The sequence below is a fragment of the Trachurus japonicus genome, chromosome 23 (assembly GCF_045865225.1).
Source record: "Trachurus japonicus isolate A0001 chromosome 23, Traja_1.0".
Taxonomy (NCBI): domain Eukaryota; kingdom Metazoa; phylum Chordata; class Actinopteri; order Carangiformes; family Carangidae; genus Trachurus; species Trachurus japonicus.
In genome coordinates this window covers 12,570,374-12,582,411 of record NC_140929.1, presented here as the reverse complement: position 1 = coordinate 12,582,411, position 12,038 = coordinate 12,570,374, and the positions used below count along the sequence as shown (strand labels likewise).

Below are 12,038 nucleotides of genomic sequence, written 5' to 3'. Positions count from 1 at the left end.
ACTCGGCCATCCTGACAATACACCCCTAGCCTCCTATCAAAGTCACTCAGAAAATAAAGCTGTACTGAATAAACTGCCAATTTAAGAATTTCTTGTAATGTATCCATCAAGTCTATATGGATAAGAAAACTCAATTTTCACCAAGACTTGCAGGTATCTTCTCCCTGCTCCTTTCCGACCATTGAATAGGAAAGTATTGTGTTTTGGTATGTTATTTGGGAAAAGTGGTAAATTACCTAGTTGTTCAGTCAATTAAAAGCTTTCCCAAGGAAAACCAAAAAACCTCTGTCAGAAGTGGGATTTGAACCCACGCCTCCATTTGGAGACCAGAAGTCCCTCACCTGAGGAAGGTGCAACCCTTGAGTCTGGCGCCTTAGACCACTCGGCCATCCTGACAACACATCAATCTACTCCCAATAACGTCAGTCAGAAAATAAAGTCTTACCAATTACACAGCAATAAGTATTTCCTATCATGGGCTCTCATGTATTGGCTGGGTTTGCATGGACAAGAAAACTATTTTTTCATAAAGACAGGCAGGTAAAAACTCTGTCAGGAGTGGGATTTGAACCCACGCCTCCATTTGGAGACCAGAAATCCCTAATGGAAGGAGTCAACCTTGAGTCTGGCGCCTTAGACCGCTCGGCCATCCTGACTACTGAAGTTCTCACATCACCACAATCGGTAATGACTGAGGTTCATAGATGGTTTATTAAACCATGGCCAGGGTGGCCACTGTGTTGGACTCTTAATCTTGGTTCAACTACATCAAAATTACAAACTGATTTGGCCCACTGCAAAAACTGGCAATGGTAATTTCCAGAGTCTCATTGAGGGTTTACTGGTGTGTTAGGGGCCTTAAGAATCCATGTACTCAGAGATGTATAATGTGATAGAGTGGAGTATCTTAGGGATTTAGTTTTTTAATCCTGTTGTTTGAATCTTTAACCCACAGGATTAAAAGTGTGTTAAAAGTTCAACTGACTGAGCTAGCTGGGTTACAAGATAATGCACAACATGATCGATGTCAGGAGTGGGATTTGAACCCACGCCTCCACTGGGAGACCAGAAGTCCCTTTGTTGAGGAAGGAGTCAACCTTGAGTCTGGCGCCTTAGACCGCTCGGCCATCCTGACTACTCATCACACCCCTATCAAAAGTGAGGCATAAAATTAAGATTCACAGATTACCTACCAATTTGAGATTTTCCAATTTTGTATTCTGTTAATGTATGGATTAAAAACTCAATTTTCACCAAGACCTGCAGGTAAAAGCTCTGTCAGGAGTGGGATTTGAACCCACGCCTCCATTGGGAGACCAGAAGTCCCTTTGCTGAGGAAGGAGTGAACCTTGAGTCTGGCGCCTTAGACCGCTCGGCCATCCTGACAAGCAACAAGCAGAGTTCACCACAGTCCGTCTGGCAGCATGGGAGAATTTTCTGTGAACACATTAAAAAGTCACAGGAATGGGCAGGAAAAGGAGGGGGAGAAGAAGAAAAGGAAAATGTCATCAGTGTTAGTGGATGTTTGGACTGTCAGTGGCTAACAGCTTATTTTAGGGGCTCTACTCCTCTCACATTGTTTTTATTTCCTCTCAGAAGTTTTTCCTACTACTCCCTGACTCCCGTCCCGTCCTTCCATCTTGCTACATTTCACCCTGGGCCCCTCCCGCCTTCCTTCTTTCCTCTGCTAATTTATTTACTTTACAAACCATTTAATAGGGGGAAATAATGCCAACTCTGTATGCAAAATGTAAACCAACAAGAAACAAGTCCACGGCTTGAAACCACAAGTGAGATCATTAATTATTTACCTTGAAAACATGGAATATACCCTGAATGTGTTTGAAGCTGAGCTGCTGTTTGTTTTGGTCTCAGACCTCCCTCTCCTCCTCTCTCTGTTTTCTCTCTCCCTCCATCACCCTCTCCTTCTTTTTCTTTTCACTCATGTGCGAGGTGATGTGTGATGATTGAAACCACATCGTCCCAAAGCCAACGAAAGTCCCCGGCCCCCCCTCCGACTCCCTCTGCAGTCACTCAATTTTTATTTCTCCTCCTGGCTCCCTGTGTGTCTCAGTCCTCCTCTATATCACTGTATATGTACAGTATGTATGGAAAGACACGTTGCACTGGATGTAGATACACATTTAACTGCACACGTGCTCACAAATACATGTTATCTCTCAAGGGCATCTGTGTTTTTTGTGTTGTGGACTAGTATCAGTAGGATCTTATCAACACTCGCTCTGTGCAAAGAGAGGTGCGGTGTGTGTTTGTGTCTTCTTGCTAATAGCTTGTTTTTTCTAACCAGTAGTCCAAAACCCCCCAAATATTTGATTTAAAACCAGGAAAAAATCTGCAAATCTTGTAACGTTAGGCTAATTTACGAAGTTGGAACCAGCAGATGTTCAACATTGCCTCATATGCAATAAAACGGGTTAAATTGATGGTCAAAATTGTTGCAAGACTGATTTTTCCATTGACTGGTGTGAAGATGCTACAATATATTTTTTAGATCTTTTTCTGAAACTGTTTCACCACCATTAATAATTTGTAGACTTTTTTCTTTAGCTAGGTTTGAACAACTCCCAGATTTCCCTTAGGCTTTGCATTTTAGTCCCTTTTAGAGCATGAAGCCATAAACTACAGAAAAACCTACTTAGCATTGGTCTAGTGCGGTTCTGGGACAAAAGGAGCATTCGTAGCCCACGTTAACTAATGCTACATCGCTAGCGTTAGCATTAAGACCTGTTTACTCACCAGCTTCGGAAGTTTTCCATCAAACTTTAGTCTTTTCCTCACCAGCCGTCTCCAAAGGTGTAAAACAACAACAGTGTTAATTCTTGTCACTTTTACACAACATTTTGTTGGCATGCTAGCTCTAGTTTTGTCACGGTCTCATTGTAGCCTCCACTTGTCCTGAAGATGATGGATGAACTCTCTTCTGAGCGCGCAACAATGGCTGAAGAAGCTTTCTCAAGTGACAATCACTATTTCTTCAACAGCAGTTAAAAATGACAAATAATCATTTTAAATGAGTCCAGCTTTGACTGAATCATTTTTTCCAACTTTATTTTTATAATGAGCAGTGTCCCACTGTTTGGCTCTTTATCTGTAGAGCTTTATGAAAAGGTGACTGTTTAGAGGACATACTGTTTCTTAGGGGTTATATGATAGGCCTACATATGGACTTCTCTGACACATGGCTCTGCTGTTAAAATATGTAATTTTATTCATTCTCCCTCCTCTGAAGCCGTGTGACAAAAAGCTAGAAGAAATCCTGACACCGAGTCAGGGCACAGACAAGAAGGTGAAATGATGCCTGCTGCTCACTGGGTCGTGTCTCCACTCATTTCTTATCTCTCTCTCCCCTTCCTCTCTCTCTCTTTGGCCATCACATAAATCAGGGAGTCATACATGCGTTTCTCTTCCTCCTCCTCCTCCTCTATCCCACTCTGTCCATCCCCCCCTCTGTCTCCCTCCACTGGCTTTTATTAGGACAGTAGATGGAGAAAGCAGAGCCGGTCCTCCGCTCACTCCCAGGTGCTCACACACGTGCAAAGCGTTGCCATATGTGAAGGTAAACACCAGAGCATATGCTTCATGTATAGACTGTCAGCGGTCGTGTCGTGTGATACCTTTTATTGTGTGAAAAACAGAATGACTCCAACGACCGGATGATGTTTTGATCCCAGCTTGGAAATTTCTTCACAGAGGAGGTCGAGGAGCTGGTGAAGGTCAAGGTGCAAGGTCAGCGGAGGTGGGGTGGGTCTGTTAACTCAGGTTTTCTGGTTGAATGAGTCTAACAGTTCCTTTGCTGATACATGCAAAATGCAAACACTGAAGGAAGCGTGCAAGGGTATATGTTTCAGACACTTTTTATTCCCTTTGTTATCCTACACACAAATGTTCACCCTCTTTCCTCTCCAAAATATTTCCAGTCTGTTTCTAATTTTAACTATTAGCCACAAAATATGATGTCATTAAGCACTAAACAGTCAGATTTAGAGTAAAAATGTCAATCTTATGTATAGTTTTGATGTTGAAACTGCATTTTTAATCTATAGTAACAGCTTCACTTGAATGTTTGGGTTTTAAAGACCACCAACAGGCTGATGCCCTTCAAAAGGACACTGCCGGAGATAGAGACGGCTGGGGTATGGAATAATGTCATTATAGTGGGCGGATAGGAAAATAAACCACTGGTGACAAGATAAGAGACAGAGTTTTTCTTGCATGTGAAAGAAGAAGATAGAGAGAACGAAGGAGGGGAAGGGAGCGGGAGGGAAGGAGGGGTCCAAAGAAGTGATGACAGGAAACAAATGGAGAGATGTTCCAAAGAGGTGTTTGCGAGTAAAGATAAACTGAACAGTTTCCCCAGAAGATTAAAAGAATGAAAATGTTATTTCTGTTTCACCAAATGATGTTTATTCTTTGTCTTTCTTTATGTCTTTTATTAGATACGTTCACCTCTCCTGGCCTCTAACAGTCCCTCAAATCAAATCGCCCTTTGGTTGCACTGCTATGCAACTCTTGGGGAAATGAGTCGACAGAGAAAAGAGACAAAAACAATCCCTCCACCACAAAATAAAGATAAATCCATATTTTATTCCATTCTCTCATTCCGGTTTTTCAAATCCACAACAAAGTTACGGTGAGTCCCAGTCATCACCATTCTCAAAGACAAAACATTATCAGTATAAAACACACAACAAAACATTGGATTTACAGCAGCAGCTCATATCTGACAGAGTTTCATTTCAAAATAAAACGGCCTCCGTTTGTCAAATGTCACACAACCTCCTGCGTGGTCATTAAAGCTATGTGCGAATTCAAACCAGTAACATTTGAGGGAAATTGCACCAAAGATGTCATCTCCTAAAACAGATTTGAAATGAAACTCACTTACACCCATGTTGTTTTGAGCCGTTTTCAGACACTGTTCAGGTGTCTGCTCTGAAAACCTTGAGATCAGAGTTGGGTGTAAAGTCAGATTTGAGAATAAAGTGTAAATCCCTGTCTCTGGGTCCTGTGTCCACCAGGTATTTCTTTTCTTTTTTTATCGTTTCTTCTTTTTTTTCTTTTAGGGTGCAGCGCTCAACATGTCTTCAGCATTCAATACAGTATGAGATTATAAAAACCTCCATTTTTGCTTGGATTCTGAAACAATTACAACCTCGGGTGCTCGGTGCTGCAAGCGTTTACGTCATGCTAAGGCTGTCAGCGCTGTGGAAAACATGCATCCGAGTGTCATTTCCACTGTAAACAACAAGAACAAGAAACCGGTTCTGATGAAGAAGGTTCCCGGTGGACACAGAACCTCCAGTAGGTGCAATGTACGTACATCCCCTCTAACAGTCTCCTGTGTGTCGAACAAATCTGTGGTTTCTTGCAAATCACAAAAAAAAGAAGAGATTTTGACACATTATGTAACATACCAACCAATGGATGACAATATTTTCAATTAAACAAGATAAATGTTTTTTTTATATATATATTTATATATATATTACCAAAAGCAAAAAAATATATAACAATTACTTTATATTCCCTCCCTCCCAAAGAAAGAAAGACAAGAGAAAAAGAAAAGATGCTTCATTAAGGGGAAATGAGTAAGTTCAGACTTCTCCTCATGTTAACTCTAAAGGGATTGTCACAAAAGGGGCGAGTGAGGAATTATCTGAACTCATCGTAATCTCAGCGTGGACACCGTAACTGAACACAACATCTTAGGTTAAAAAGAAACACAAACCATCTCCTCTGGCGTGTTTTAATAAAGGGAGTATTGCGAGATTTATTGTAGTTAGTTTGTGCCTTTCATCAGCGATGGAAAACAATAGATGAAAAGCGTCATGTTCCCCTGATGAAAGCTGTGTTTCTGTTAATTAAACTTCTCTCTTTACAATTTACACAACTATCTAGAGATTACTGCTGAAAGAAACTGCAAGCTGGTACATTTCATCAGATACCTGACAAAAAATAATAATAATACAAGAAATGAAGGGGGGGAAAAAAAGTTGAAAAGATAGCAGCAAATGATGTAAAGAACCAAAGGCAGCTGAAATAAACACACTTTTGTATCTGAACCAATCAAATAACGACGTGGCAAAAGCGTGTTAAGTCTGGCATCAGAGACGACGACCTGGCAAAGCTCAACTCACTGTCACCCCATTACTTTTTTTTTAATACAGTTTGAATATCTGAATTCATTAAATCACGATTGCAAGTCCAACTGCTGATTGCCTGGAAGGACACAAGATGGCCACTGTGAAGAGTCACAGATGGCAAGTGAAGTGAAGTGAAGGCTCCTTCTGTTTGGGACCCGCTAGGAAAGTACATGTTTAACGTCTCAATAACATCAACTATTTCCAATGGACTAGCATGCCAACAACGCACTCTGGACTGAAAATGAACAATGCTTCTCTCAGCTGGCAACTGCTAATTCAAAACTCTGGTGACTGAGGACTCAGTGGAAGAATATTTTTCAGTAATAATGTGATTTTTCTTTTTTTTTCTTCTTAGATCCCCCTTTTCCATCTGTGAAAATGAGATGAGTGAAGAGCTGTGGAAGAAAAAGTCTTCATCTTCATTTCCAACACTGTGGTTTTCCTTGTGTATCAGGGGGATTATGGGGGATTGCTGGAGACTTCCTGTGTGTGTGACTGAGTGTTAAATGTTTGGTGCATGTTCGCGTGCTTTCTTTCTTTTTTCTTTTCTTTTTTTCATCTGACTCTGTGTGCGAATCAATGTGTTCGTGCATCTGCTTGTGTGTATGTGTGTGTGTGTGAGTGTCAGCAGCTGTCCTCCAGGGCGTTGACGACTTGTTCCAGGATGTCGGGGCATCGGTCGGCGATCTGCTGCAGGACCTGATTGGCGTACTCCTGGAGCTCCGCCCCCTCCCTCTCGCACAGCTCTAACTCCGCCTCCAACTGTGGGAAACAAAGAGACAAGAAGAGAAGTCAACAACTTGTGATAACGCCATTTTGAGAAATAGGAAAATGGTGCATTTCTGAGCCCAAACTCAAGGTGACACACACACTACGCACACACACTCAATCTCTCATGCAGACACACATATCAGGCTGTAATCTGAAAACACCACAATGTCGTTCTTTCTGCCCATACAGAGTGGAACATTTCTGTGAGAGAGCGCTGATGTTGTTTTCTTTGGCTGCGGCCGAGCTGAGAACGTCAAACCTAACTGACTTAATGACCAATACATCTGTATCAATAAGAGCGCCGCCGCTCGAACACTCGTGTAACACAAGCCCACATTTATGTCGGTGTGTGTACATGCTGCATGTGTGTGAGGCGGCCTGAGTCAGATATTGGCAAAAATATTTCCTCGTTAAGCCTTAACCTCTTCCCTCCGCTCTCATCTCTCCGCCAGCAAATCTCTGTGGCATTTTATATTACAGTGGCTTTATTCAAGTGTAAAACTGCTGCAAGTAATAATACTGTTAATGACTAATGAAATCTCCACAATAAATCACACAAATAAATTGTTTCTTATCTGTATGTCATGTTCTAACATGTTGACCAGTGTGTAAATGTTTTGGTTTGACAACGTGCTCATTGTTCTCACTGAGTCATGGTCAGTATCTTACATCGTTTTTATTGTTTGTGTTGCGTGCATGATTGTGTCCATAAAGCACTTTGAATTTAAACTGGGATTTATCATGTGCTATTGGAGAGTATAAATGTAAAAGATTAAAAGAAATGCGTTGATCAGGCATGTACGCTCCGACAAAATACAGTACGTCATCAACGTGCATTGGGGGAAGTGCAGTATCCATGGTTGTGGGAGTTTGAAGCAACACAATGTGACAATTTTACCTTGAAATTATGGTTTCAAAGTCATTTTGAGATTTAATCGACTTGAAACTGGGAGAATGGCGCCTGACATTGACACACTAACTTGTAATTTAGTTGTCGCTTTACAGCATCCTCACCTCTTGCCTTGTTAAAAGAAGCTTGCTAGCTCACTATTCTTATATTTGCCATGGCAGAGCCGATCGAAGGAACTGGACGAGGATGGATCTTGGATGGACTTTTACTCGTTTGCAAGATGTCAGAGCAAAAAACAGGATGCAAGACTGACACTGAACTCTTCACCTTGATGCTGAACTTGTAGGTGAATGTGAGTGGGACTTAAAACACAAACAAACAGTACAGCACGGTACAGTACAGTACAGTATTCTTCAGCAGCAGGACTTAAAAAGTCAGAACATCTCAACCTCAGATATCAGTTTTTACCATGATCCTCATTTTACTCTGTCTCCACTTTATGGAAGCACTAAATACTAAGTAACCCAAGTTGCCCCACGATATTTACTAATTTATTTGCGTTTAGTTCAGCTCTGAGAACTGGTGACCACACTATATTTAAAAGATAGACGTTTAAAGCGTAAGAGACGGAGGGGTTGTTGGCAGAGAGGACGGAGGAGAAAATAGTCAAGGACATGAATGGAAAAGAGGGAAGAGAGAGAAAAATGGAGAGAATGAGTGAGGGAGTGAGTGAGTGAGTGGATGAGGAGGTGAAGGAGAGTATGAAGCCATGTGAGGGAAGCAATGAGGCTCGACCACTCCACCCTTCCCAGTGTGTGTGTGTGTGTGTGTGTGTGTGTGTGTGTGAACGGTCTGGCACAATTTGGCCCATTCTGAAGGCTCAATTAGCATCAGACAGCAGGGAAGCACCCCCCCCTACACACACACACACACACACATACACACACACACTCTGACTCACTCACTCTTTCCTGGTGGTTTAAATAGGAAACATATACTTTGCTGTGTACAACCAAACATGGAAAAAAAAACATTTGTGGAGAGTTAGGAAACAATATTTTCTCTTTTTTTTAGCATTTCCATTCATGAGAGAAAAATGAGAACAACATGACATTATCAGGAACAACCGTTATTTACCATAAGAAGAAGAAGACAGATGATAGAAATAAGATTTGGAGCAGCGATGAGGTCTGAGCACGTAGTCCATCTTTTATCAGTGCCATCCCCTGGAGCTCTATCTGCTCCTCTCTACACCTTGATTTTTATCATCCCACTGCATTTCCCGTCCACAGTGGCCAAACACCTCCAGGCCAATATCCACACAGAAGTGCATGCATGTGTGTGTGTGAGAGAGAGAGTGTGTGAGCCAACATATTTCCTCCATGTGAGTTTATGTGTCTGCAGGTAATTCATCTTAATGGCTGTGCATTTTAGTTGCAATCCCACAGAAAAACACAGCAGTAAAGATAAGGCTGTAACACAACTGAGACGAGATAAATGGTTTAGTATGCGTCTGCTGTCTCCTGCTCTCTGACTCACACAGCCTTGACCCGACACTTGGAAAGGTGTTAAAAAAAAAAAATCAAGATTAAATAGGTCAAACAGTGCGCTGCAGCAGCCATATACCTGAAACTGCATCATATATATATATACTGCCCATACAAACTGTGAGTGATACTGCCATGATATTAAGATCCATCGCTTCATAATCCATAATCCAATAACGCAACTCTTCTAGAGCTTGGAGGTGATAATCTGGAAATCATCAGTGCTAATGGCTTCATGTCATTCGTCATGAAAATCATTCAGTAACCACCTAAAGATTTGTTTTATTAAGTGTTGTTGAAGTATCCGCTTCTGGGACAAATGGCTTTAAACAGATGATGATGATGATCCCAGTACAAGTCAGTTGTCTTCAGCTGTGGTTTCCAGTCATTTTGTTTGTGACCCCCTAAATTTTAACTTGTGTCTGCTGTGGCCCCATCTCACACTCGTTAACAGCTCCACCAAAAACAGATTTCCCTGCGAAACACATGCGATTTAAATGTTTTTCAGCTTGCAACAGTTAAACTATTGTTTCATTGTTTCACATCAAAGCAAAGGTTACAGAGAAGTCAAGACACGTAGGCTGGTGACAGCTGATCTCCACCACTTATCTAAGGGGGGTAAGGGTTGGCCCTAACCTTACCCTGAGTTTACCTGACATCTACATGTGTGCACACTCATGGTGCAGTCAGTCAGCGGCTGGACTTAGGACACGCCACGTCCTCAAATCACCCGACCAGCTTCAGGGGCATCATGTTCTCATAAGTGATACAGATGATGGCCAAAACTTAGAGAAACAAGAACCGGTTTTCCGGGAGAAAGTGATCGTAATTGAAGGCCAGAAAAACGGACGTTGATGTCAGAGCCAGAGTGCCTTATAAAGTCCCGGGTCCAGCTTTATGCGGCTTTCTAGGCCTTTAAAATCGAGAAGGCCACAGTGCAGTCAAAGTGGAAAGGCAAGGCTACGTCCGTCTGAGAGACGAGGGCACGCATGAGAAGATGGAGCGTCCTCGAGCCCAGTCCACCGCGGACAAAACAAGAACACATGAAGAAAAGCAGAGTTGGTCAACGTCTATATTGTCAAATTCAACAGAAAAACCACAACCACAAAAACACGAAGAACACTGAGAGGAAATGGAAGTGAAACTGAAGAATGATTTAAGGATCTGATAGTTAGAAATATACGCACGTACTGAATCAGTGTATCAACAGAGAATTTCAAGCTCTTAAGCCTAACAACTATGTTGGGTGCAGTACGTTAATCAAAAAAATTACATATGTAAGGGTAAAAAGATAAATAAAGAATAATAATATAAGAGAGGGAAGAGGGAAGTTAAATCACAGTGGAAACACCAGATGACATAAGTCTGGAAAACTACCTGAATCAAACTAGTTTGTTTTAACGGCATCATGACATCGCATCAACCCCAAATATACCAAAACCGCCAAGTTTGCAATGTTTGTGTCACGAAGCCACTTCCACATACGTCAAAACCTCATCTGGTGACCCACATGATCTAATGTGGGGATTTCCATATTGGTAGATGTAATAATGACATAATTACACCCAGTTGAGGCTGGAGACCCTGAGTGATGGGTCTATGGCAGCAGTAGTTGGTCCTTGTTGACCTCTACAGCGCTCAATAATTAGGATTTGTGGACTTTTCTATCTACAGGTTGATTATCTGTTGTTGTTATTTGGTTAATTGTTGTCTTTTCTATACATCATCTTTGTATCCGACGCAACTTTACTGCTTAAAATGTTGTTATTTCTACATATCTTCATTTAAGTGTATGTATATCCACTGTGTCTTAGAGTTTATCTGAATTACCAGTATCCTCACCTTGTTGTTGAGTCTAGACTCTGAGACTAGCATTTTCCCAGCAGCATAAATATACTTGCATCTTAAAATAATATCCAGCAAGTACAACAAGTGTTACATTTTAGAGGGGAGATGTGATTAGCAGCGTTATTCTTAGGTCGGGACAGTAAGGGTGCTAATGAGACGCAGCAGAGGAACAGGCTGGATGAATCTGCTCTGCCTCATCTGATCAGGATGCCGTTGTGATCTGCACCGCTGTAATACGAGGAGTGAGGACAGAGCAGGTCTCTGTTGTGGAGCGCCTGGCTTACGCTCTGCAGAAAGAGAAAAACATCCCCATGTTGCTAAGCAATAAACTTATTCTCTTGCTGCATTCAATCCAAAGCTCATTTATGGGCTGAAGAAATTAAATATAAACAAGGCTTCACGATACAGTTTCCAGTTATGAGGTATAAGTTTAGATGTGGTGGTTGTGCGCTCCCATGGATCACGTCTCATGCGATCACAGTGTGTGGTCAGAGAGAAATGTAGATGAAATAATGCAAGTAGGCAGAGAGGCAGTGCTGCCAGATTCATGACTCCCTGTTAGTGTATATGCATAGTATGTGTGTGTGTGTTTGTAGGAGATGCACGAGTGTAGGTGTTGGTGAATATGTGTGTGTGTGTGTGTGCGCGTGTGTGATACAGTGGTTTGGGTGTTTTACATGACAGGTGTGTGTGAGTGCACAGCGTGTGGCTGCAGTGTGTGTTGCAGGCTCAAGTTCTAATTTAGTGAGTGACGGAGAGGATTGTGGGAAGCAGGGAGACAGAGGTAAAGGGTTTAGGATGTGTGTGTGTGTAGTGTGTGTATGTTTGTGTGACAGAGAGAGAGAGAGAGCAGAAGAG

The 12,038-nt window shown here is 41.9% G+C and overlaps 1 protein-coding gene and 5 non-coding genes across 15 annotated transcripts in view; all 6 read right to left on the bottom strand.

Annotated features, from left to right (window-relative positions):
- Nucleotides 1-16, bottom strand: part of trnal-caa (transfer RNA leucine (anticodon CAA)) — a 110-nt gene extending 94 nt beyond the window's left edge. Inside the window, exon 1 of the tRNA in view lies at nucleotides 1-16. This exon is cut by the window's left edge and continues 22 nt beyond it. This is a non-coding gene — a tRNA (tRNA-Leu).
- Nucleotides 17-286: 270 nt separating this feature from the next.
- trnal-caa (transfer RNA leucine (anticodon CAA)) lies at nucleotides 287-396 on the bottom strand. Its single transcript has 2 exons — nucleotides 359-396; nucleotides 287-332 (listed from the first exon to the last, which is right to left on the bottom strand). It is a non-coding gene; the product is annotated as a tRNA-Leu (tRNA).
- Nucleotides 397-550: 154 nt separating this feature from the next.
- On the bottom strand, nucleotides 551-656 carry trnal-caa (transfer RNA leucine (anticodon CAA)). Its single transcript has 2 exons — nucleotides 619-656; nucleotides 551-596 (listed from the first exon to the last, which is right to left on the bottom strand). It is a non-coding gene; the product is annotated as a tRNA-Leu (tRNA).
- A 369-nt stretch (nucleotides 657-1,025) lies between these two features.
- On the bottom strand, nucleotides 1,026-1,135 carry trnal-caa (transfer RNA leucine (anticodon CAA)). Its single transcript has 2 exons — nucleotides 1,098-1,135; nucleotides 1,026-1,071 (listed from the first exon to the last, which is right to left on the bottom strand). It is a non-coding gene; the product is annotated as a tRNA-Leu (tRNA).
- A 141-nt stretch (nucleotides 1,136-1,276) lies between these two features.
- On the bottom strand, nucleotides 1,277-1,386 carry trnal-caa (transfer RNA leucine (anticodon CAA)). The gene is made up of 2 exons: nucleotides 1,349-1,386; nucleotides 1,277-1,322 (listed from the first exon to the last, which is right to left on the bottom strand). It is a non-coding gene; the product is annotated as a tRNA-Leu (tRNA).
- Nucleotides 1,387-4,585: 3,199 nt separating this feature from the next.
- Nucleotides 4,586-12,038, bottom strand: part of LOC146962624 (ELKS/Rab6-interacting/CAST family member 1-like) — a 118,251-nt gene continuing 110,798 nt past the window's right edge. For 4 of the 10 annotated variants that reach the window (XM_085769580.1, XM_085769584.1, XM_085769585.1 and 1 more), the window contains one exon: nucleotides 6,497-6,926. In XM_085769580.1, coding sequence (XP_085625706.1) covers nucleotides 6,789-6,926 — 138 coding nt within the window. In that variant the 3' untranslated portion in view covers nucleotides 6,497-6,788. Of the gene's footprint in view, nucleotides 6,927-12,038 lie in introns of all 10 variants that reach the window. The other 6 variants (XR_015035106.1, XM_085769587.1, XR_015035105.1 and 3 more) reach the window with 4 other exon arrangements.